Source organism: Misgurnus anguillicaudatus, chromosome 19 (genome assembly GCF_027580225.2).
Source record: "Misgurnus anguillicaudatus chromosome 19, ASM2758022v2, whole genome shotgun sequence".
NCBI classification, from domain to species: domain Eukaryota; kingdom Metazoa; phylum Chordata; class Actinopteri; order Cypriniformes; family Cobitidae; genus Misgurnus; species Misgurnus anguillicaudatus.
Genome location: NC_073355.2, coordinates 41,643,624 through 41,668,245, shown reverse-complemented (window position 1 = coordinate 41,668,245; position 24,622 = coordinate 41,643,624). Strand labels below are relative to the sequence as shown.

The 24,622-nt window shown below is 36.6% G+C and overlaps 1 protein-coding gene across 19 annotated transcripts in view; it reads right to left on the bottom strand.

The window, feature by feature from the left end:
• Positions 1 to 24,622, bottom strand: part of LOC141351155 (nuclear factor 1 X-type-like) — a 185,643-nt gene that overhangs the window by 17,991 nt on the left and 143,030 nt on the right. For 15 of the 19 annotated variants that reach the window (XM_073857679.1, XM_073857678.1, XM_073857682.1 and 12 more), the window contains 6 exons: positions 18,119 to 18,181; positions 13,985 to 14,059; positions 13,665 to 13,776; positions 11,434 to 11,469; positions 9,892 to 10,019; positions 6,968 to 7,042 (listed from right to left, as the gene is read on the bottom strand). In XM_073857679.1, coding sequence (XP_073713780.1) covers positions 6,968 to 7,042; positions 9,892 to 10,019; positions 11,434 to 11,469; positions 13,665 to 13,776; positions 13,985 to 14,059; positions 18,119 to 18,181 — 489 coding nt within the window. The remainder of the gene's footprint in view (positions 1 to 6,967; positions 7,043 to 9,891; positions 10,020 to 11,433; positions 11,470 to 13,664; positions 13,777 to 13,984; positions 14,060 to 18,118; positions 18,182 to 24,622) is intronic. The other 4 variants (XM_073857680.1, XM_073857696.1, XM_073857697.1 and 1 more) reach the window with 1 other exon arrangement.

The following is a 24,622-nucleotide window of genomic DNA, read 5'->3' as shown; positions in this document are numbered from 1 at the left end:
GGACTGGTGAATGGTCGGGAAAAGAGTTTATGATCTGCCTTGTGGCCGGTTTTGAAGGAAATAATTATTATAAGTGGTGATTTAAATACCCAATTTTGGTTTTTAAGACAGGGTCCTATTTATACATACAACATTCAGTCAGCTCATTCTGTTATTGTACATGCATTTGTGTCAGAAAAGAAAACGGGGACTAACTGCATAAATACTGAGTATGTTTTCAATTTTTGTTTATAAATATTTACATATACTTAATATACAGCAGTGGCCAAAAGTGATGTCAGAGTGGGGATTTGTACAATATTTGCTTTTAATGTCCCCTCAGGTTAGATTAAACCAATAGTTCTCAAACTTTTTGGAGTGCACCCTACATTGTGTACCGTGCATTTCTTTGTGCCCCCCCAAAGGAACTTTACGACATAAAACATCTCAAACTCAAAATTTTAATTAAACAAAACAATGATACAATGAAGTGGTGTTGGTAGCTATATTTATGAGGTTTGATTGCACAAAATTTGTGATGAATAAATGTATTTTATTATTAAACTCTTGTGCTGCCCAAGGGGGGCTTCTCCCCCCAAGTTTGGGAACAGTGGATTAAACCATTAAAGTCAACCTGAACTCATCTCACGAATTTCTGTGTTATAGTCACAAAATATTTTGCTCATTTATCCGTGTCATTTTCACGGATCTCCGTATTTTTCCGTGTCCGTACCACGGACTTGCTTTTCCGTGTCGGTTTCGCGTATTGGTTACTCAATTGTTTTTCCTATTTTCGTACCATTTTCGCATGGGTTTAGGGTTAAAACGAGTTTCTGTAACATAAAATGACATCCTAACCCAAATCCAACTCTAACCCTAACGTCAGGCGACAATTGTTTAAAAATCCGGGGAAAAAAATAGTATGAACCAATAGTTAAAGTGACATCTTAACCCAAACCCAAAATCTAACCCCAAACCCCAAAACAACTGAGCAACTTGGAAAAGAAAGTCAGTGGTACGGACACGGAAAAATGCGGAGATCCGTAACAATTACATGGAAAAATGAGCATGGTATTCCGTGACTATACCACGGACCTTTGTGAGATCATGTTGATTAAAGTATGAGCTGCAAAAATAGACAAAACACTTAAAGTTAAAAGTATTTATTGGACAAAATGACAAAATGCGCAAACCACAGCATATTAGGGGATTCTGGGTTTATTCGAATGTACAAAAAAGCATACAAAATTAAAAGCTCACAGATGTTTACTACAATTAGTATCTGTTATCCGTGGTCATATTTTGTAGTCTTTGTTGTGGGCACATGTGTGTTGTGTTTCATTGTTTGCCAAGCCTTCTTAGGTTTAAATTTCAAACGCACAAATGCAACATGCATACAAAATTTTTAACGCATCTCTAATAAACATGTGAATAAAGAGTGACAATGTCTATTGTAAAGTCGCCATGAAACGGAAGTAGCGATTGCCTTATTTTCCCCGTGGTGACGTATATCCGAATGAAACGGCTTCTGAGATGAAATAAGGCAGGGCTGGATTTGGGTCGTTTGAAGTTGGGTCGTGTTGCTAATTGCTAATCGCTGCGATCTTCTCCCGGACCCCGCCCACCTGCCAAACTTATGACCGAAAGTGAAGAGAGATCGTTTTGAGGAGGGGAGGAGATCTGCATTTTTGATTAAAGATTATGAGCACACACAATTTTTTTTAAATTAATGAAGCTCACATTTAAGTCATTTGTTAATAATACCACAATATAAAAAAAATATATATATAGTTTTTCATTTCAATTTCATTGCGACTTTAAAGTGCACATAACTCTTGGTCACTACGGTACATATTGTATTATACAGTACTATCCAAAAGTCATAGGCCACCATCACCAGACTTGTTTTAGAAGTTTTAATGTCCATCTATATTTATTTTTCAATCTATTTTATTAAAATACAAACAGACAGAAAATACAGGAAATATATACAAAAAATAAAAAATAATAATTTTCAGGCCTAATGTCTTCTTTTGGCATCGTCTGTGTTTAGTGTGACCTCTCTTGGCACTAAACACATCTTAAGCGTTTTTTGAGCAGAATGAAGTAAAAAGACTTTAAAAGTCTTTAAAATTAGAAATTAGGATTTAATTTTATTTTAGGTTTAGGTTTAAGAGATCCTGCAGTTTCCTGCTACTGCTAAGGTGGAAGGGGAGTTTACCCTAAAAACTTGACACATCAGTTTACACAGTTTTTAATACAATTTACATAATACTATATATATATATATATATATATATATATATATATATATATATATATATATATATATATATATATATATATATATATATATATATATATAATACTATATATTTCCTGTATTTTCTGGATGTATTCTATTAAAGAGACTTGGAAACAATTATATATGATCACTATAACATTTCAAAAACAACAAATATAATTCTGGCATGGTGGCCTAATGCTGCGTTTACACCAGCCGCGGTAGAGGCTTCAAGCGCGAGTTATTTTCAATGTTAAGTCAATGTGAAGACGCGTTGACGCGCATCTGGAGGTCTCGCGGTGCGAATGAGGCGTTCAGCGCGGCGCGGTAGACGCGATTCGCCTCATTCACGTGTCTAATTTGTGCGAATGCCGCAAATTGAACATCTGGCGTGGTACGCGTGAATAGTGCTTTTTGCGTTTGACGTGAATTTGCAGCTGACGCCCGAGTTGAAAAAATGAACCTTTGCGGATTTTTGCGCCGCTTTAACCAATCAGGAGGCTGCCCGGAGTCACTCATTCAACATGAAGGATTGCTATACGATACAAGTTCATATTTCTATAGAGACAGGAATAAAAAGGACCTCGCTTGGAAGCGTGTCAGTGGTATGTCATCGGGCAACCTGGTCAGTTGTAAATACACATTTCACTTTTGAGTCTCGTGACGTTTATTGACCCGCTGCATTTCTGCTGTTTTTTAAACTATTTTCCCCCTATAGTAAGGTGACCAAATACAAACCGGTAACTCTCTCGATAAATGCACAATACAAACAGACAACCGCATAGCACTTGCCCCTCCCACAAGAAGTGGATTTCACCTCTGACGCGCGTTAAATGCTTGCTTTTTCCACAACTGATTGATTTGCAAATGAACATACAATTGCAAACAACAAGAAAGATACCATTGTGTATACTATTGCCAAAAAGTATACTGTATAATCCAGGGGTAGACAACGTCGGTCCTGGAGTGCCGATATCCTGTTTAGCTCCAGCTGTAATCAAGCACACTTGAAATAGCTAATCAATGTCTAAAGAGTCACCTGAAAACTACAGGTAGGCAAGGTTTTATCAGAATTGAAGCTAAAATCTGTAGGGCATCGGCACTCCAGGACCAACGTTGCAATAAACTGCTGGCAACATAAAGCATGATGTGTTAATGCATGATGTTCATTTAAACATATGCATCTCTGTACGTGCCTGACAACATCACTAAACAAGAGCCTTTGGATTTCCAGCATGAGTTACTCTCTATCTCCCTCTTTCCTGTGTGTGCGTGTATATTATTCTTTATGTGTTATTTCTTTTCAGTGCCAGGTCGAAACTCAGACTGGCAGCCAATCAAATGCTCCCTTGACCTTCTAGTCACGCCACGCTAACAAGCTGGCCGCCAAACAAACCTTGACCTGTCAGAAAACGGCACATAACGCTTTCTCGCACTACACACACGTTCACACGGGCAGCTTCTGTATCCAAGCATTCGAAAATCCCAGCTTTACAAACAGACCGGATCCAACACAATCTCGACTGCCACGTCTTCACAAGTAAAAATAAACACAGGACATTCCCTCACCATTTGACAAGTCACTCTCCAAGTTTTGTCCAGTTCCTTGCAATAAGTCGATATAGAGTCAAGATTTGTGACCCTGGACCATAAAACCAGGATACAGAGAAATTGAGATTTATACATCATCCAAATGCTTAATAAATACGCTTTCCATTGATGCATGGTTTGTTAGGATATGACTATTCAAAAATCTAGACTCTTGAGGATGCAAATAAATAAAAATTGGCTTTTAAAGTTGTCCAAAAAAAGTAATTGAGAAATGCATGATTTTTGGCATGAAAAAATGATAATATTAACCCATTTACTTTTGTCGATTGCTACAAATATACCCATGCAACTCTCATGACTGGTCTTGTGGTCCAGGGTTACATTTGCAGATACAACCACATAAAACAATACCTGGCCGATAACATACTTATGAGCTGAGTGAAAGTATAAAAATATATGTGAAGGTAAATCATCAAAGTTTGATTTCAACCTCACAATATTAAAAAAATGTATGACTAAAGATAGACAGTCTATAAAGATGAAATCAAAAAGAAAGCATATCCGTGTAAACCCCGGGTGGAAAAAAAAAAAAGTATATTTTTATGAATGAAGTGGTAGCGAGTTCGCAAACGGCTGGCGTAAGCAGACCACACCAGATTTAATGATAAATGACACCGTCACCTCGCAGCGTTGCCAAAGCTTCATTCAGGTAGTGAATCACCTTCGGAGCGTAGCACAGTTCACAGCCTCACACACTCATGCAGACTCTGAGCATCGCCACCATCATCAGCGTTAACAGATGTCTTCTGTAACCCAGCGGCTCCCGTCGCTGTCGACACATGGACGTGCCATCTGGACGTGAGCTCTGGTGTCTCCAGACTGTGTGTGTGTTGCACGATGGGTGTAAATATGTGTGCGTGTTGTGTATTCCCATGACACTCGGAGCACCTGAGCATGCTGGCATTTTAGCTGGGATTTACACATGTTTCCCTGGATTAAGTGTGTGTGTGTGTTTCAGATGAACGTGGCCTTGAGTACACAAACACAGGCACGATGCTCAGCAAATGCACTGCATGTATCCGCCCCCGGCGTTCGCTAAGCACAATGGCGGGCAGCAACATGCGAGAATTACTGTACAGGAGCGACTTACTGTATGTGATAATAAATACTGTCCGCTTAAATATGAATTTAAATGAGAAAATGTAGTGATGGGTCTTATTTAGGGAAGAAAAAGTAAAAAGTGGGAATTACATACCACAACCTGGTATATTATTATTTTTCAGGTAGCTACCCAGCAAGCAATTTTGCATTTAAAAAGACGTCCAATGGCCATCCAAACACAACCCAGATGTCAAAACAAGCAAAAATTTGAGCTGTCTGTGAAATGAATGAATGAAATAAAAATGAATGAATAAATAAAAAACTGTTGACTTCGCTTACATCATCTCACAATAAAAGGTGCAGTGTGTAAATTTTAGAAAGATCTTTTGACAGCAATGCAATATATTATAGATAACTATGTTTTCAGTGGTGTATAAAGACCTTTCAAAATGAACTGTATTGTTTTTATTACCTTAGAATGAGGCGTTTTATCTACATACACAGCGGGTCCCCTTACATAGATGCCGCCATTTTGCACCGCCATGTCTTTATAGTAGCCCTAAATGGAAAAACTGCTGTACAGAGTGCATTTGTCACTACGTTGTCTCAGATAATGACATGTTTGTCATGTGACGCTATCGTAGCTTCTCTTTGTGCTTCAAAAGGGAGGGGTGTTAGATGCCGCTAAAATATACACACTGCTAGTGATGGGAGAAATGAAGCTTTTCGAAGCTTCGAATCAATTTAACAAATTGCTTCGCAAATTTATTTCGTTTTTCGAAGCGTTCGAAACACCATACGCGCTGGCGACACCTGCTGGTCAAAATAGTGTAAAAGCAGCAAGATCTGTCCAAACATTTTACACTTTTTACAAAACAATAGCAAGATTGTTCTAAAAATATGTTTTTAAGAAAAATATATTATTTAATTAAATTAGGAAATAATTAAAAAAATTATTCTGTGTTTTTAGTTTTATTTATGGCAAACAAATCATTAAGACGAACTCCCTTTTTAATTATGCACAATTTAGTCATTAAATCTGTCTATAAACAAAAATTAGACAAAATTGTAGTGCACTTAATCAGAAAGGATGAATGATTTATGAACTTTTATAATAAAACTGACCAGAGTTCACCTACACTGGTCATTTGTGATCAACTCCCCCTAGTGGTGAATTCGAAACGTTTCGAAACAGTTATGACGTAATTAAGCATCGTTTGCTAAAATCGCGTGACTTTGGCCAGTTTGCAACAAGCTCCGAACCAATGATTCACAACAAAAGATTTGTAAATGTTTCGAAGCCTCATGAAGCGTGCTTCGAAATCGCCCACCATTACACGCTGCACCTTTAACCAAATTCAAGTTTATTTTGGCTAGAAGTTGGTTACTCATAACCGGACTATATCGGATCAATATTTAACCTAGACGGTAAAAAGGCGGCTATTCCTGGCTAGATATAGACATTTTAATATGAACTAAAGCAAGGTTGCCTTCGAATTGTTGCTGTCCATGATAATATTTGACCTGAAAGAGAGACTGACCGCAGACGGGTGCATGTGAACTGCAAGAAACCGTGCTTTTGTTTGCATTCACATCCTTGAATAAAGTATGATTTGGGGTCTGTACCTACTACCTAGTTCGAGATCTCATAGCCGTGCTGAATCAATAAACTGATTGGTTAAGAGATTGTCTATAGCATCTAGAGCGTTCTTCACACACACACGCAACACAAGCACATGCACACACATACACACACTTAAAATCCTGCATGTAGTAGAAAAGGTACAGTAAAAAATGCACGTTGATAAATGTATCTTTTCTTTAAATATCAGTCCACCATCTAGAAAAATCTACAACACAATGGACTAACATGATGGATGAAGCAAAACAGATGCACATACAAAGGAGCAAAAACATTCACCAGCAAACAACAAATCAGAAAGTACGATGTGTGTGATGCATCAGAGTATGAATGAGATGAAGAGATGAAAAATACAGTTCATGTGTACATGTGAGCATAAATATATAAATATGAGGGTAATGTGGTCTAACCATGGTAAGGAAACTGCACGCCTTCGTTCTCATGTTTAATCTTCCTCTCCTGCATACTGGCCAAATGGTGCTGCACTGAAAAAACCCAAACAGGGAAGAAGAATAGTGTTAACAATCAAAGAGAACGAGAGAGAGAGAGACACTGAAAGAGAGATGGGGTATTTTTTGGAAGGTTGAGGAGAACCTGAGATCTTTAAATCAATACATCTTAATATAAGCAGCTATACACACTTAATTCTCCTATTATGTGTGGGGTCAAATTGACCCCAAAGCTCCTTTGACGTCTCTGAAAAATATGCTAACTGGATTTTTAAACATTTAAATTTTCCTTGATACTTTTCGACTTGAAGTTACTTTTAGTCACTTGGATAAATTTGCCAAGTATATAAATGCACATACAGTACACACAGTGTTCCTGTTAAACTAATCTAATGAGTGTTTTTTACTATTGACATGTGAAAAACTGGTAAAACTGTTTTCAAATAAAATGTTATATATATATTTTTTATTACTACTAAATATAAACTAAATGTATGTGCTACAAAATATATGTTTTTATAGAAATGAATCTATTAAATAAACAATTTATAAAAAAAATAATAAAAATATAAAAAAATAAAAAAGTTATGTTTTTCCTAAAAAAAATTATTTGAAGTTATTTAGCATAATATATTAAACTATTTGGGGTCAAAAGTGTAGTTAAAATTTGAACATAACAGGAGGGTAAAGACATTGAAGATGCTTTCAATAGTTTAACACACTACAGCATCTTGTAATCCTTCTGAAGTACACCAGAACAACACAAAAGAAAACTACACACATCACACAAACCGACCAATCAGCTTTACCTAAAATAGAGAGGCAGAGCAGCTAAATATTAGGGCTGCAGATCGATTAATCGCGATTAATCGGTTGCAGAATAAAAAAATTGTTTACATCATATATGTGTGTGTACTGTGTATAACAATTATGTATATATAAATACACACACATGCATATATATTTAAGAAATATTTACATGTGTAAATACATTTATATATTTAAATATAATTTATATTATATATAATTATAAATACTTAATATAAAAATATATTTTTTTCCTAAAATTATACATCATATTTGTCTGTGTACTGTGTATAATAATTGTATATATAATATAAATTATATATATATATATATATATATATATATATATATATATATATATATATATATATATATATATATATATATATATATATATATATATATATATATATATATATATATATATATATATATATATATATATACATACATACATACATACATACATACATACATACATACATACATACATACATACATACATACATACATACACACACACATGCATGTATAATTAAAAAATATTACATATTATAGATTAAATATTTACATATATATTATATACTATAATATATAAATATAAAAAATGTATATACACATGTTAATACTTCTTAAATATCTACATGTGTGTGTATTTATTTATACATAATTTTAAACACACCACACACAACTGATGTAAACAAAAACTTTTATTTTGCAAACGATTAGTCGCGATTAATCGTTATGGAGCCCTACCCAATGCACACACCATCCTATTAAACTGGATTGTTATCAATGTGCCACCATATTTTAACAAACAAAACGAGAACTCTTAAATATGGTTATTTTTCTTCAAAAATACAATATTTTTAGCAAAAATCAGAAATAATTGCATTTTTGTGAAGGAATTTTGTTAGAGATCAGATTCAGAACGATTATCAAAACATACACGGAGTGTAAAATTAATTAAATAATTTTTTGCTTCAGTTTTTTATAAATTGGAAAAGTGCACCATCTAGTGGATGAGCACAGTATTACAGATTAACATAAAACCTCATCAGGAACACTTTTTTATGCAAATGTTTTCTCTAAATTGACGAAATAACTCGTCAATGGCGGGGAAAGAGTTAAACTTTGTTAATGTTAGTTAATGCCAATACAAGGTATTTTTTATTACTAATGTTTCGTGCATTAAATAATATTTAAAACAGTACAAATTTTGATTTTAAAAATTATTAATAAACGCTGAAATTAACATGAATTAAGATGAATAAATATCTGTAGAAGTATTGTTCATTGTTAGTTCATGTTAACTAATGCTTTGATGTTAACAAATACAACCTTATTGTAAAGTTTTACTAAATAATGCAGAAAAAATGAATACAAATATTTTGGTATAAATGCATTCGTGCATTTGTCTCCTAAAGTCTAAACAGTAAACTGCTGTAAGATTATTACATGCACAGATGAGTTATGATTGACAGTGATTGCACAACTGCTCCTCAAACACTCAGATCAATTAACGCAGAGATCGCTCGAGCTATCTAAAAGAGTTACTGTCATCATTTACTTCCCTGCATCTTTCATTTATATGGTCTGTTGAGGAATAAGATAATGGACAGACACAGATGAAAAGAGAGAACGACAGAGCAAAGGATTGATGGATGAAAAGATGGACAGAAAATGAATAGAAAGTCTGGCTCTGTGTTCCCTCACTGAGGTGCTGATGTACTTCACTTATTGGATTGGATTGCAGACAGCAGACATCAGTCGGAGTAGACAGCACATTTTATTCGACACAAAAACCATGAGCAGAGGCACAACAACCATTGTAACTCAACATGTCCACTTATCCTAAATTTTTCAAGTTTATTCACTTTGCTTTTGGGGAAATCAGCATTACATTTTCAGAGCAATGGTCAGTGAAAAAAACGCTCAGGTACTAAGTGGTACTGAGTGAATGATTGGTTTGGTATGTTTTAACTGAATGTTATCCATATTTTTGGTAGTTTGATAGTTGGATAAGTGTGGAGTTCAGGTAGCCAATGAGACGAGCCAGAGGGGTCAGGTGACTTTACCTGCATCAACATCATTGGGCCAACCGCTGGGCTGAGATGCTCCTGGGGCAGGAGAACGACCCGAGTAGAAGACATCATCCACTGGGCTCTCCATTTCACTGTCATCAATAGACTTACGCTTGTTGGAACTGACAAAGAGAGAGAGAGAGAGAGAAAGAGAGAGAGACACAGAGAGAGAGAGAGACTCATTAAACATTATATTATAGGGAAACCATCTTACATGCTGATCTAACATCAACCCTCACTTTGGATAAAAAGGTTTGCCAAATGCATAAACACATAATTTTTTTTTTCAATAACCATTTGATAATATATTTTTCCAATTATACATTAAATAAAATAGGAATTAATAATTTTATTTTTAACAAATAAATGTTGAAATCTAGCATAGACTTTACATTAGGTGTGACTCAAAACACCATCATACCACCAAAACCACAAACAAATATATTTTATGTCATATTTAATCCATATTATTACACGGCTCATTGAAATGCTTGATTCTGATTGGCCAGTCGCGGCATTTGCAAGTTTATTATTACCAGATAACCTCTCAAAACTAATAACACGCGTTAACCCGGATGCTGCAAATTATTTTGACGGATACAGTTTAATATTACACAAAAAATTTATATAAATATGTCTTTTAATAACATATATGACATTATATTCACAAATGATTAAACCAAATAGTGTGTTTGTGACATTTGAACGTCTTGTCTTATCTCAAAACAAAAAATAAACAGGTTTTCCTCGTAAAAGGTCTGCATTCGTTAAAAATTAGCTCATAAATTATTTCAAATAAATATTTAATGTTGGTTGCCTTACTTATGAGATAAAACAGCCGTGTAATAAGTAAGATAATGTACAGGCAGATGGCCATTATCGCAAATTATAAAACGGGCAGTTCTGGTTCTTCATTCTGATTGGTTGAAACGCGTTCTAAGCCGTGATAAAATACCCCGGTAAGCCCATGGTTCAGACTGCATTACAGAAGTATCACTGCGCCACTGTTGCTGCATACTGATTTACAAAAATAAACACCAGTCTTTAATCATATTTTTAATTTGTATACAATTGCACAATTATGCCGATATCCAGATAAATTTTATAATATAATATTATAATATTTTATAAAATCCTGCTAACGTTATGCATATGAAGTAACCGATTTATAAACGCAATAACCCTCGCGAAGCAGTGGGGTTACAGTGCATTTTATAACAGCTAAGGGGGTTTAGGCACTCTGCTTCGCGTCGTGCCTAACAACGCCCCTTAGCTGTTATAAAATGCACTGTAACCCACTGCTTCTGGGGGCTTATTGCTTTAATATAGTAAGCCCCTTCAGTGTAATACAAGCCCGCTCTGCTTCACGTCCTTCACGGACCTGATCAGACTTATTTCTGCATTAACAACCAGCTGCCTATACATTATCCCTTAGTGATATATTTCAAATCACAGGTTAACTAGGTAAAATGAGAGATGAGCAAAGTCAGTATAGAGTTAATCCGACAGAGAAAGAGAACAGGTAATGTGTGGTACCTCCGTGGTAGACTGGCATACAACTCCATCTCAGCCCTGCAGCGTGTGATACGTGAGAGGAACGGGAAGACAGAGACAAAAACGACAACAATGATAAAGACAAAGGTAGAAAAGTGAGCAGAACAGTGAGAAGATATACAGAGGCGGTATATAGACAAGTAAATAGAGACAAATAAAGATGCATGACGGGTAAAAAGGAAAGTAAGAGAGTTTGAGTGCTAACATGTTTTTAATCAGCTATACAGTAGAAGAGACAGATCATATATAGCAATAAAGCAGTTTAATGCATGCAAGAGTTATACAGTATGTGCGACCGTGGGCCGCAAAACCATTCGTAAGGTAGCATGAACAATAAACGCAGATGAAAACGCCAGGCGGACGCCGACTGTTGGTACTTGCAAGCATAGATATGTATAAAGGCTAGATGTCTCGCCCGCGCTGCTGGCCAACTAAGTGGAACGTCAGCATTTGGCGGCCATCTTACCGCAGGGCTTGCTCACTCGTAATATTGTGTTTAATGGAGCATGTACTTTTAAATAATAAATCTACGAATTTATAGCCATGTTAATAACGTTTGTATGAAACCAAACCGTTTGAAAATCGGTAGAAAATGTAGCAAGTTATGGTCATTTAAAAGTACATGCACCATTAAATACAATGGTACGAATGAGCGAGCTGTCTGAGGTAAGATGGCCGCCAGGCGATGACGTTAGAGACTCTGCCGTAACACATCTAGCCTTTATACATATCTATGCTTGCAAGCGTTTTTTAGCTTAGCGCTTTGGTTGCTGTGATACTTCTGCTTTGTTTATTAGTCGTTAAACGATGCACCGGTTGGTTGTTGCGATATTTGTCCCGCCCCTCCTCTACTGTGATTGGATGGCCGAGCAAGAAGTGACATTGACGAGCTGAGCGTTTCACACAAAGTTGACATTTCTGGGCGCTTCCGTTGGAAACAATTGAAAACATACGCCGGCCACCGCCATAAATGTGTTGGTGTGCACGCTACCTCGCATGGGTATATTTGTAAAAAAAAAGTCAAAGCTTGAGTTAAAATTATAGATTTTTATGCCGAAATTCATTAGTATATTATGTAAAGATCATGTTCCATAAAGATATTTAGTAAATTTCCTACCGTAAATTTATCCAGGGTTTCCCACAGCACTTTGCAGTTCGGGCGGCCCACCTAAGCTGGGAAACCCTACCGCCTTAACTAGGTCCTCCGAAAATAACAAATAATCCGCTGCACAAAAGTCTCGGAGAATAGCGCGGATGTGCTTCAGACCGCAAGCGGGCATGCGTGCCACACGGCCAAATGAGAGGAAGTTGTGGTCTGTCACTGTCTGGAGGATAAATAGTAGCCAGTTGATAAAACATCTCGGAGAATAGCGTGGACGTGCTTCACACCGCAAGCGTGCATAACTGTCTGGAGGATAGCCAGATGATAAAACACGTGTCCGTGAGAACTGTAAGTGGGTTTATTTAAGCCTGTTATTGTATTAGTCTATAGTTTTTGCAAATTTAAAGTAAGTTAACTAGTAATTTTTGTTGTTAGAGCAAGCTGCTAGCTATGTTGCACGTGCCCGGTGATTCGATAATTGTTGAACGCTCTTGCTCACGTTATTTATGTGCATTATTTACAGATAATGTAATTAATGGGAAATATTCAGTTTTTACAATCTTCGCTGATTGCCACGCCCCCTGACCACGTCCACTCGCCCAACCATACCACCTTAAAAACGAATTTTCTGTTATCCAAACTTTATTTTTACGAGTGCATGCAACAAAATCCCGATCAAAATTGGCCAGAAACTCGCCAACAAACTTTGCTTTGCTACCCGTTCCTTGGGGATTTCCTATTTAAGATTGGTTAATGTAAAAGCTTACAACTTCCCCTTTTTAGTCCATAAGGTCATTTCAGCAGTAAGCCAATAGCAAGCGCTAAAACAAAAGTTTTAGTTTAAATATGTTTTGTTAGGACTTCATTTGGTTTATGATCTTTACACGCGTACATTTTTTTGCTAAATCAAACTCCAGATTCTCAAATATTTGTATCTAAGCCAAATATTGTCCTGTCCTAACAAACCATACATTAATGTAAAGCATATTTATTTATACATCTCAATTTAAAAAAAATTACCCTTACGACTGGTATTGTGGTCCAGGGTCACATATTAGTTTAGAGAAAGGATGAAAAGTTTGCCTGTGTGTGTGTGTGTGTGTGTGTGTACCTGGTCGATGGTGTGGACGTTATAGAGCGGCGACCTAGGTTGATGTTGTAATATCCTGGACTGTCCAGATCTGCCAGAGAGAAGTTGGGTCCGGTTGCCGTGGCAACAGGTGCTAAATGAGATGCAGACAGAAAAGCATCCGATTTATCACAATCAATCCCATAATGCGTGTCAACACGATACATTGCTTAAAACTTCAAACATGTCTATTGTCAGAATCCATATGAGGAATTGCATAGTATAATCTGATTCATGATTCCTTATGATTCTCATATCCAGTGAAGCGTGAAGATTAGAGAGATGCTGGTGAAAACACTCACTCTGTGACACACGGACCAACTCGGCCACGTTCCATACGCCTGACGTCACAAAGCAGTCCTGGAAACTCAAGTGTCCTGGAGGAGAGAGACAAACCAGATGTATGAAACGACCCCACATGAGATCACCATAGATGCAAATGAGATAGCAGGGAGTTGTCTGTATTTGTTCATGTTCATTTTCTTTCAAAACTATAGGGCTATATAACACATATACATCAGAGGTCACGTTAGGATCAATGTTTGTTTGGGACAGTCTTGGCCTAGAGAATTGGGCTTGTAACTAGAAGGACGGCGGTTTAAGTATCATGAATGGTAGGTTATGACTAGGGTGCCTTTGAGCAAGGGATGTTTACTGCTCACTGGGATGGGTTGAATCCACATATTATGCATAACCTAAAAAAAGGGTGAAAACCCCTTTACAAAACCATCTGCACCTGTCAAACGCACACACACAGAAAATAAACTCGTGCAATTGTCATAAAACAGGCCGAGAGTATATAATTACAGTAATCAGCTGGCATATGTTCTCCGTCTCAAAGGAATTACAGACTACCCCATACTTATGGTTAAATCCAACACAGCGACCTCACGTATCCCAGTTAAAACTTAATAAGCGCACTAAAAATGCTTTATGTCACACTAAGGGTGTGTGTGTGTACAACTGAAGTGTGCACGTGTGTGGTACACTGCATACAAATATACAAATGCACGGTGCGTATGTTTTTACGGCACATTGCTTTTGCTGTACATATGGACTTTCAGTATGCACTCGTATGTGTGTGTGTGGGCAATACGGGTGAATGGTCCATGCATGGTTCCACACCCATCTGTAGTGCCGGCGTGTGTATTTTCTGTGTGTGCGTGCCGGTTAACCGCAGCGAGGCCGGCACATGAGCTCAGCGCCGTCCCGTGCCGCAGCCATGTGGTTCCCATCAGCCAATCACACCAAGAGTGATTTATGAGCGTTCCGCCACTCTCCGTCACAGGCCGACCGGCCTACTATAATAAACTTGGATGAAAATCACTTTCTTTCGCGCTCTGTGTTTGTGGTGAGCGACAGCCTGGGCGTGCATGTGACCTTAACAGCGTAAATAAAACGGCTTGCAATACGGATCGTCCGGTATTTGCGTGCACACGACCGAGACCGTGAGTTTCAGAGTTTCAAGCTGTTCGTTCATAACTATTAATGAAAGCTTCAGATGTGAAAAATAAACTGTTTGTTTGGAGGATTTAAACTTCATCAAGTCTTCATTAGGTTTACAAAGAACCATTTTTGGCTGTATAGGTGATTCTCACGAAACCATTGAAACACCACGGCACTGGTGATTTTAGCTTTAAAATGTGTAATATAGTAACATTAAAAGCATCAGAATTAACACAATACTGTGTTCTACCTTGCACAATGTGTGATTTCAACATAAGAATTTATAATTGTAAATTTTATCTCATTTTCTGCTGAAATTCTCATTACCGCAATGTGTCCGGCTGTGTTTGAACATGCGTTATGTTGTAATTTAATCAAATTAACACAAAATATTAAGAAAAAATAAATAAATGGATGTTTTGCTAGACTACTTTAGATGACAGAAAAAATATTTACTGAATATTCATGTATAATAATAATGAAGAAAAATTAGGAAAATGATGTGTCCATGCCTGATGTTCTCATCCTCCGCAACACTTTTTGAGAACAGTTTAAGCACACATACAGAATTTTAATAAAGTTTGATTTTGAGTGACCAAGCACATGGACCAGTTACTTCAAGATGGCTACCAGGTAAGATCATTTTTTTACAGTTAATTTGAAATATTGTCTTGTCACAATGCTTACACGACATTTTGATTAACGTTTAATAAGCATCTGTTGCGGTAATGATAATTTAATTAATAGAAGCATAATACTTTGATTTTAAATGCATGTGCAGAATCTCCAAATTATGTTCTTTCAGGTTTGTCATGTCATTTTGAAAATATGTCAGTGTTGATGTTTTCTGACTGTTGCGATAATGCGATTTTTTAGGACTAATTTTTTTAATTATGTTACAAAAAGTGTTAAATAATAGGTAAAAGTTTTTAAATTAATGTTCCCATTTACTCCAGACTTTGTTTTTCAATGTCTGGTGGGAAAAAAAAGTAAATTTAAGCAATTTTTACATTTTCATGCTTGACATTTTTAAAACCAAGTTTTCGTGAGAATCACCCGTATAGGGTTCTTTCTATAGTTGCTATGCTGTAAAAAATTGCAGCATGAAGTTAAAACAACTTGGTTTTTAATGTTAATATTTGGTTAATATTTTAAGTTTTGACTTGTAATAAGACATTACTTATAAAAACAAGTTGAAATTGTTTAACTTACATAATACATTGTAAAAAAAAACTGAAACATATGGTTAATCGAAAATTAGGCCTGCACGGTATTTATTTTTTTTGGGGGGGGGGGGTGACAAGCGAATTTATGCTTTTCTGCAATGTAAATTGCGAAGAAGTAACCGGATGACTAGGGCTGTCATGATTATGAAATTTGGCTGACGGTTAATTGTCTAATAAATTGTGACGATTATATAATTGCCTGTTTTATTGCTTTGACATTTAATTTTCATATGTTTTTGTTTGTTCATGAAATAATTTTCACACATTGTTGTGACTATTTAAATTAAATATTTTACCTGGCAGTTAATATTAATACACATAACACATATTTAAAAGTAATTATTTAATGAATAAATCTTAAAAAAGTGGAAATTCTTCATACGAATTACTAAAAAAAAAAATGCCAACAAAATAAACTGACTATACCAGAACAGGCCTTAAAAGTCATAACATCCTCACTTCCTTAAATTTGGAATTGCTGTTTTGAAAATGTGTGTTTTACCTAGGAGTGCATACTGCTTATCAAAGTTTGCAGCATTTCTTTAAATGCTGTTTTTTTCACTGTATTGAATGGATTTGCAATGCATCACATTACACTGTCAGTTAAGGAGCGCCACCTGATACTGTCTCATTTATACAGACGCTGCAGCTCCCCCTTGTGTTTTTTAAAGAGCTGTGCAATCATTGCGGTGATCTGAAATCATTGCGATGAGGTCAAACAATCGCGATGAGACGATGTGAAAGCCCTACGGATGAATGACTTCACCAGATGACATGAAAAACTCTGTTTGAGAGGAATTAACTTCTAAATACATCTGCAATTTCTCTCTGCTGTTCAAAATCGTTCTTATATTGTGTAACAGTGGCGGCCGGTGACTTCTTTTTTTGAGGGTGCTGGATGCGAAGTTTATCACAACATGTATGTAGCCCATCATGTGTGTGGTTTGTCATTTCAAAATATGTGTTCTGCGCATCGAGTGATCCTTTGTGCATCACGTGTCTTCTCAAAATAAGTGCCTACTGCAGACGCGTCTAAAGTGTTTATGATAAAAGAGACGCCCGCGTTTGCCAGATACTCGCATAATCTCATGCGTAATCAGAGTTTAGTGTTAAGAGAGTGTCTTGCGTGTATTTTGTAAACGTGAGCATCTCTTTTATCATAAACGGTTTTGACGCATGTGCAGCAGGCACTTATTTTTACAAAAAACGTGATGCGCATGGTTCACATGACGCAACAAACACATATTATGAAAACACGAGCAACACACATATGACACTCCGAACACTTATTTTGAATTGACTATTACAGATGGGTGCACTGCGATGTTGATGCTAAAACAATATATTGTTAATGAATATAGTGCTTCAGATCAGCATGTTGGTTTCTGGGACCTTTAAAGCACCAGTAGTTAAGAACTTGAAAATGTTATTTCAGATTGTAAAACCCTTTTAACTCCGAATACAAGAAATAAAGATTTTTTTTACGTAAAGAATATTAAATACGGAAAAATGTGCATGATTTCATTTTATTGCAATCACCGTGGATACATTTTAAATTAGAAGTGGACAAGTCTGAAGTCAGTTTTGGCCAACTACTTCCCTTCTGAAATACCGCCAGCACCCATTGGTTAATAATTATGCAGACATGGTGACATCATCCGAAAAAGGAAAGTCGGCACAAGTTTTTTTTAAGCGTACATTACTTATTTTGAATCTACATTGACATTGCAAGTATGTTTGTGATTTTCGATGCACTTGACTCACCATTGGGCGGAGGCTTGATGTCTGCTTCTCCTTGCTGGTTGGAGTTGTCCGATTGTCCAGATTCTGCACAGAGGACAGAAACAAAGAGAGAGAAGCGAGAAAAGAGGGAGGGGGAGAAAAAGAGACCAGATTAAACATGGAACAGAACATGTTGGCTGGGTCGAGTCCAATGGCGCCTGAATCAATTAGCAGATGCAGAACATTGTGATAAGCCAGTACATATTTAATGCAGCGGTAAGACGGCAACTGGAAATGTGCTCTGGTTCTGGCCCATTTAGGTAATACAGAGATATTACAAATGATGCTGTTCTTTCTTTTTAATATATTTTTTACAATGAAAACTAACATTTTGAACAAATCTCTAATGATACCCAAAATATGCGCCTTGTAAATTTGTGATCTGGATTAAAACTCCAGCTAATAGATGATAAAATGTGAACCTGGACCACAAAACCAGTCATGAGGGCCAATTTGTAGAATCTGAAAGCTGAATAAATATGCTTTCAATAGATGTATGGACAATATTTTAACTATTTAAGATTTGGAATCTGGGGGTGCAAAAAAATATTGAAAAAAATTGCCTTTCAAGTTGTCCAATCGATAAAAATAGATAATTTTGACCCATACAATGTATTTTTGGCTATTGCTACAAATATACCTGTGTGATTTATAACTGGTTTTGGGTCACATATGGGCTTAAAAAATGTATACCAATCTATTTAAATCCAAATTTCTTCTAAAAGAGAAACTAAAGCTACATATAGGGACCAGAACTGCGACTGTTCGACATTTCTTGGCTATGGCAAGTTTGCACACTTGAAAAAAAATCACAATTAAAGTTACGGAAACGCCACCCCTGGTTAATAAATATATATTATAACAAACGGTGCTATATAGAACCAAAACTGTTGCTTTGGATCGTAATCATAGAAGAACCGTTTTTAGTGCCATATAGCACCGGTGAAGCACCAGTGAAGCACCTGTGTAGAACCATATAGGGGCCATATAGAACCACTATAGCACCAAATATGGTTCTACATAGCACTATATGGTTCTACACAGGTGCTTCACTGGTGCTTCACCGGTGCTATATGGCACTAAAAACGGTTCTTCTATGATTACGAGCAAAGAACCACTTTTGGTGCTATATAGCACCGTTTGTTTTTAGAGTGTAGATACTATCTGATACTATTACATTATGCATTGAACCACAGAACAGTTATTTGTCCATAAAACAAGATCCTTATCCCAACTTTGTAGACGCAGGTGTGTTTCAAAAACTCAACACAAGCACAGAACACAGATTTGATCAACACAAACCATGTCCTTATTGCATAAATCAGGTCTGTTTTGTTAAACACAATCTGCTATAGGTGTCATTGTCCATTTCAAACTTAAAGTTACACCACTAATCTTAAAATCTATACATACATTTAAGAGCAGTCTAACTCAGTGCCGTCTTAGCTCACAGACGTGGACAAAAGCTGGTGTATAGCCATCGAGTTGTTTGGACAATGTCTCTATAGGATTTTCATCTTAAAAATTATAGTGATTTTGGAGAGAGCCCAGACCCCTGTGGGTGTTTGAATTGGCTGAGAACGGCAAGCCTCTTTTCTCCATACGCAGTGAGCTTCGTCTAACTATAGATTTAGGCGACTACCGTCTCTGTTTATGACCGCTTTGTTGTTGCATTTTTAACATACAGGGTACGCATGAGATTTGACCTCTTTAGTTGATAAAACGTCATATTAGTGCCATGTTTCAAAGCAACACAACAAATTAACATGACAAACATCGATATATGCACCACAGAGGGCATCAAGCACCAACCGAGCAATTTACTGTAAAAGAGTGAACTATATGAAGGTAAATAATAAGAGCCCCTGGTTTTCCTCTATTCTTTCTCCCGCACCCCCTCATTTACTTTCTCCTGTTGTTCTATGGGATCCTGGCAGCCATCTTAGCGCTTGGCAGCCATCTTAGCATTGGCGGTAGCAGAGCATTCCTGCTAGCTTACAAAGCACCCACACACTGACACACAGAGAAACCTCTACTCCAACACACCGTACGCTAAAAGCCTCACAAATGAAGGCTATTTTCAGCTACTCATGCTAAATGCTAATTGAGGAAATGGAAAATGGAGCTTTTATTTACATTGCACATTGACGCTTATAGTGTGAGAGCTGCTGGTGAATGCGGATTTACTTTTTATTATGTTATATACCCACACAGAATATCAGATGGTGACATCATAATATGCGATAGGTATGCTGTATGATTAGCATATACAATGCTATAATACTCCAAGTTATTTTAGAAATAATAATAATAATAGTATTTTTTAAACATTAAGATAATACCATGATGTTTTGCTGTAAGAATACACCAGAAAGTGTGAGTTTTGCATTTACGCTTTATTCCATGTGGCTTGTAATAATCAAATTTATTGCATTTTAGATTGCAAGTTATGTCATGAAACTTTATTGGCCAGCCATTTTGACTTTTTATATTGAGAGTGTATTAAAAACCAGGATGTGAGGTGTTTTCGCACTAATTTTTACTTACTCCCCCATATCACACTTTGAGACCTCCAAGGTGGCTAACCTTGATCAATTTCCGAATCATGGGCAAATGGAAGGAGTAGCGAGGAAACGAGGAAGCCAGTAGTAGTGCAGAACATGATATCCAGATCCAGAGATCCAGGGGTGGAGCTGGATCTCCTTCCACTGCATTTTGATTGGTCAGCAGTTTTACCACGAGACACGTCATACACGTATTGTTGCGTTACCATTTCCACATGTATGTGTCTATATATTTACCCGTTTAGCAACTAGCCATGTAATAAGTGGGATAATGCACAGCCAACCGGGGTGTTATCGCAAAAAAATCCCTTTCTGGGATTCAGCCCTTACTTCCCCTTACACCTAACTATGATCATTACTTACAAAATTATTAATCTTTCTTATTAATTATTATTAACCAAATGTAGACTTATAATGGTAAGAGCCAACGTTGGCGAGCACGGGTTGCAACTAATTGTGGGCTGGAACAACTTGCGGAGCAACGTATATAAAGTGGGAGCAGTTGGAACTAGATTCAACATCGCCCCCTGGATGTCATGTTCTGCAGTGAAGACCATCTCGAGGAACCATAATTTTGAGTATTGAGAAGCACACCAGATAACCCACATAGGCCATGTCCCAAAAAGCGCACCATATTCGGTCTCGTGGCCTTAAATTGCATGTGCTCGCTTAGTCTAGGAGTACGTAGGGTGTCCCATTTATCATTTTTATGCTCCGAAGTGTGCTCACCGGCGCACTCCGGCAGACTTCACGCACCAAACAAGAAGTCCTTGCGAACGAGCAATCAGACCAATCAAACGACGGAAGGGAAGAGTTCACACTGATTGGCAACTTCTCTAGCTATTTCCGGCGTGATGTTTGAGTCTGTCTCAAAACATGTCTCTGGTGTGCCCTTGTGGACTCTAACGGTACATTCACACGGGAGAGAAGCGTAAACGCTTGACGGAAGGCTTGTCTGAAGCGTGGCCAACAGCCAATACAGTGGTCACTGCACATGCTCCGGTCTTCCATAAACCGTAATTGGCCGGCTCTGCCTAGGCTATTTGCATACGGCGATCTGATTGGCTGACGCATGCGTTGCCGCTTGAAAAGTTGAGGAATGGCATTGAATTCAGTTCGGCAAACCATGACATCACCCATTAAAGGTGAATGGGAAGCGTTAATGCTTACACCCCATGTGAATGTACCGTAAGGGTCCCTAAGGTCTGCACTACATGATGTCATTAAAGTGTGGACTCTGAAGAAGTCCACAAGTCCAGAGTGTGCCATTTGTGACAGGGCCTTCAGTAAAAGCACTTTATTCAACGCAGACCACCTGCCACTGGTATTGATTAGTGCCCTCTAGTGGTGTGGAGATACTAATAGCATCAGGAGGCGTCTCGGATGACCTCCAATCCAATTACATGGCACATTAGTGAAGCTCACTATGCAGAACTGGACGCAAGTGAATAAGAGAGGCCACGCTATTGGGCAGAAACAAAGCGTTGATGAGCAAAGGGCCAGATCATCAAAAGTTAAACACACAAAGGAGAGCCTGTCCATTATTAGAGCACAGACTCCATCCTATGAGTCCAATCAATGCTGTTATCAGCATGCTACCACACACACACACACATGCTACAGCATCCAAAAACGTTCATCCTAATCCTTATCTACCCTGAACACACTGTCAAAGGACCCCTAAAACATACCCATGCCAAAGATACTGGGCAACACACACACACACAGCGTGACAGTAGGTCTTTAACATTACAAAAGTGCCATTACAATGGTAAAACACTTCTTGAGTTTTTAAAAACGGGCTATTAAAACTATTACCATCTCTAAACAGCAAGTGCTGTTCATAAACACATCCATCTCTTTAAAGACTATATCTAATTGACTCATTTGGCATGCACATATTCATAAATGACTGCGCTCGTGAGAGCTACAACACATTTGTTATTATAATCACCATTTTGGTGTTTCTGCCTTTGTAGAAATGCTTGTTTATGGCTTAAAGACCTGAATGTGTAGGTAGGACATTTTGATCCGAGTCTGATTGAGGCGAGGGAGGGAGTCTAAAGAAATTCACAAAATAAATTGTTATTAACTAGAATAGGTTAAACCAGAATAGGTTTAATCATTTGATATCATAGAGGTTTAGGGGATGAGGTCACATATGTGACCCTGGACCACAAAACCAGTCATAAGTCACACGGGGATATTAAGTAAAGATCATGTTCCATAAAGATATTTTGTAAATTTCCTTCCTTAAATATATATAAAAAATGCATTTATCATTAGTAATATGCTACAACGCTAACTCAAGGCAAGTCGTGGAATAGTCACAAAATATTTGATTTATTTGTGATCATGGACACGATTTTCTGTTTTTTTTATGTCATTGAGCACAAATGTGTCACTCAGCACAAATTTCTATAAATAATTTTTCATGTCCGTAGCACGACTTTCTTTTTCGTGTCATTTTATGTATTCTTTTTTCCTTTTTTTCTATTTTTAAATCATTTTCGCTTGGGGTTAGATTTGGGGTTTGGGTTAAGATGTCTGAAATGTAACAGAAAGTTATTCTAACCCCAAGCTACAATGGTAAACTAATAATGAGAAAACTACATAAAATGACATTAAAAAGAAAGTCATGTTACAGACATGAAAAACTATAAAAATTCATGATTTTTATAGAAATTTTATTTATTTATTCGTGTTCATGAAATCGATTTTCTGCTTATTTTGTGTCATTGAGCACAAATGTCTTTTTATGTCATTTTATGTATAGTTTTTCCCTTTTTTTTTTAATAATTGCGGCTTTGGGTTGGGGTTAGATTTGGGGTTTGGATGTAATTTTACGTATTGTTTCTACATGTTTTTCTTTCCAATTTTTAAACTTTTGTCGCTTGGGGTTAGATTTGGGGTTTGGGTTAAGATGTCTGAAATGTAACAAAGTCATTATAACCCCAACCGACAAAAAAACTATACAATTTGTGCTTTTTATAGAAATTTGATTTATTTATTAATGTTCATGGACACAATTTTCTGCTTTTTCAAGTCATTGAGCACAAATGTCTTTTTTTGTAATTTTATGTATTGTTTTTTCCCTTTTTTTTCTATTTTTAAATCATTGTCGCTTGGGATTGGGGTTAGATTTGAGGTTTGGATGTAATTTTATATATTGGTTTCTACATGTTTTTTTCCGATGTTTAAACTATTTTCGCTTGGGGTTAGATTTGGGGTCTGGATGTAATTTTATGTATTGGTTTCTACATATTTTTCTTTACTATTGGGGTTAGGGTTAAGTTGTCTGAAATGTAACAGAAAGTCATTATAACCCAAAACAACAATGGTAAAACAATGAGAAAACTATATAAAATGAAATTAAAAAGAAAGTCATGCTACAAACATGAAAAACTATAGAAATTTGTGCTTTGATAATTTTTTTATTTATTTATTAATGTTCATGGACATGATTTTCAGCTTTTTTCCCTGTCACTGAGCACAAATGTCTTTTTCGTTTCATTTTATGTATAGTTTTCTCCCTTTTTTTCTATTTTTAAATCATTGTCGCTTGGGGTTAGATTTGGGGTTTGGATGTAATTTTATGTATAGGTTTCTAAATGTTTTTCTTTCCAATTTTTTACTATTTTCACTTGGGGTTAGGTTTAAGATGTCTGAAATGTAACAGAAAGTCATCTAACCCCAAGCGACAATGGTAAAACAATGAGAAAACTTCATAAAATGACACGAAAAAGAAAGTCGTGCTACGGACACAAAAAATATTTATAAACATTTGTGCTAAGTGACACAAATATATAAATAAAATATTTCATGACTATACCATGACTTTGGACAATTTTAAAGGCAATTTTCTCAACATTTAGATTCAGATTCAAGATTTTCAAACTCAGCCAAGTGTTATCATATCCTA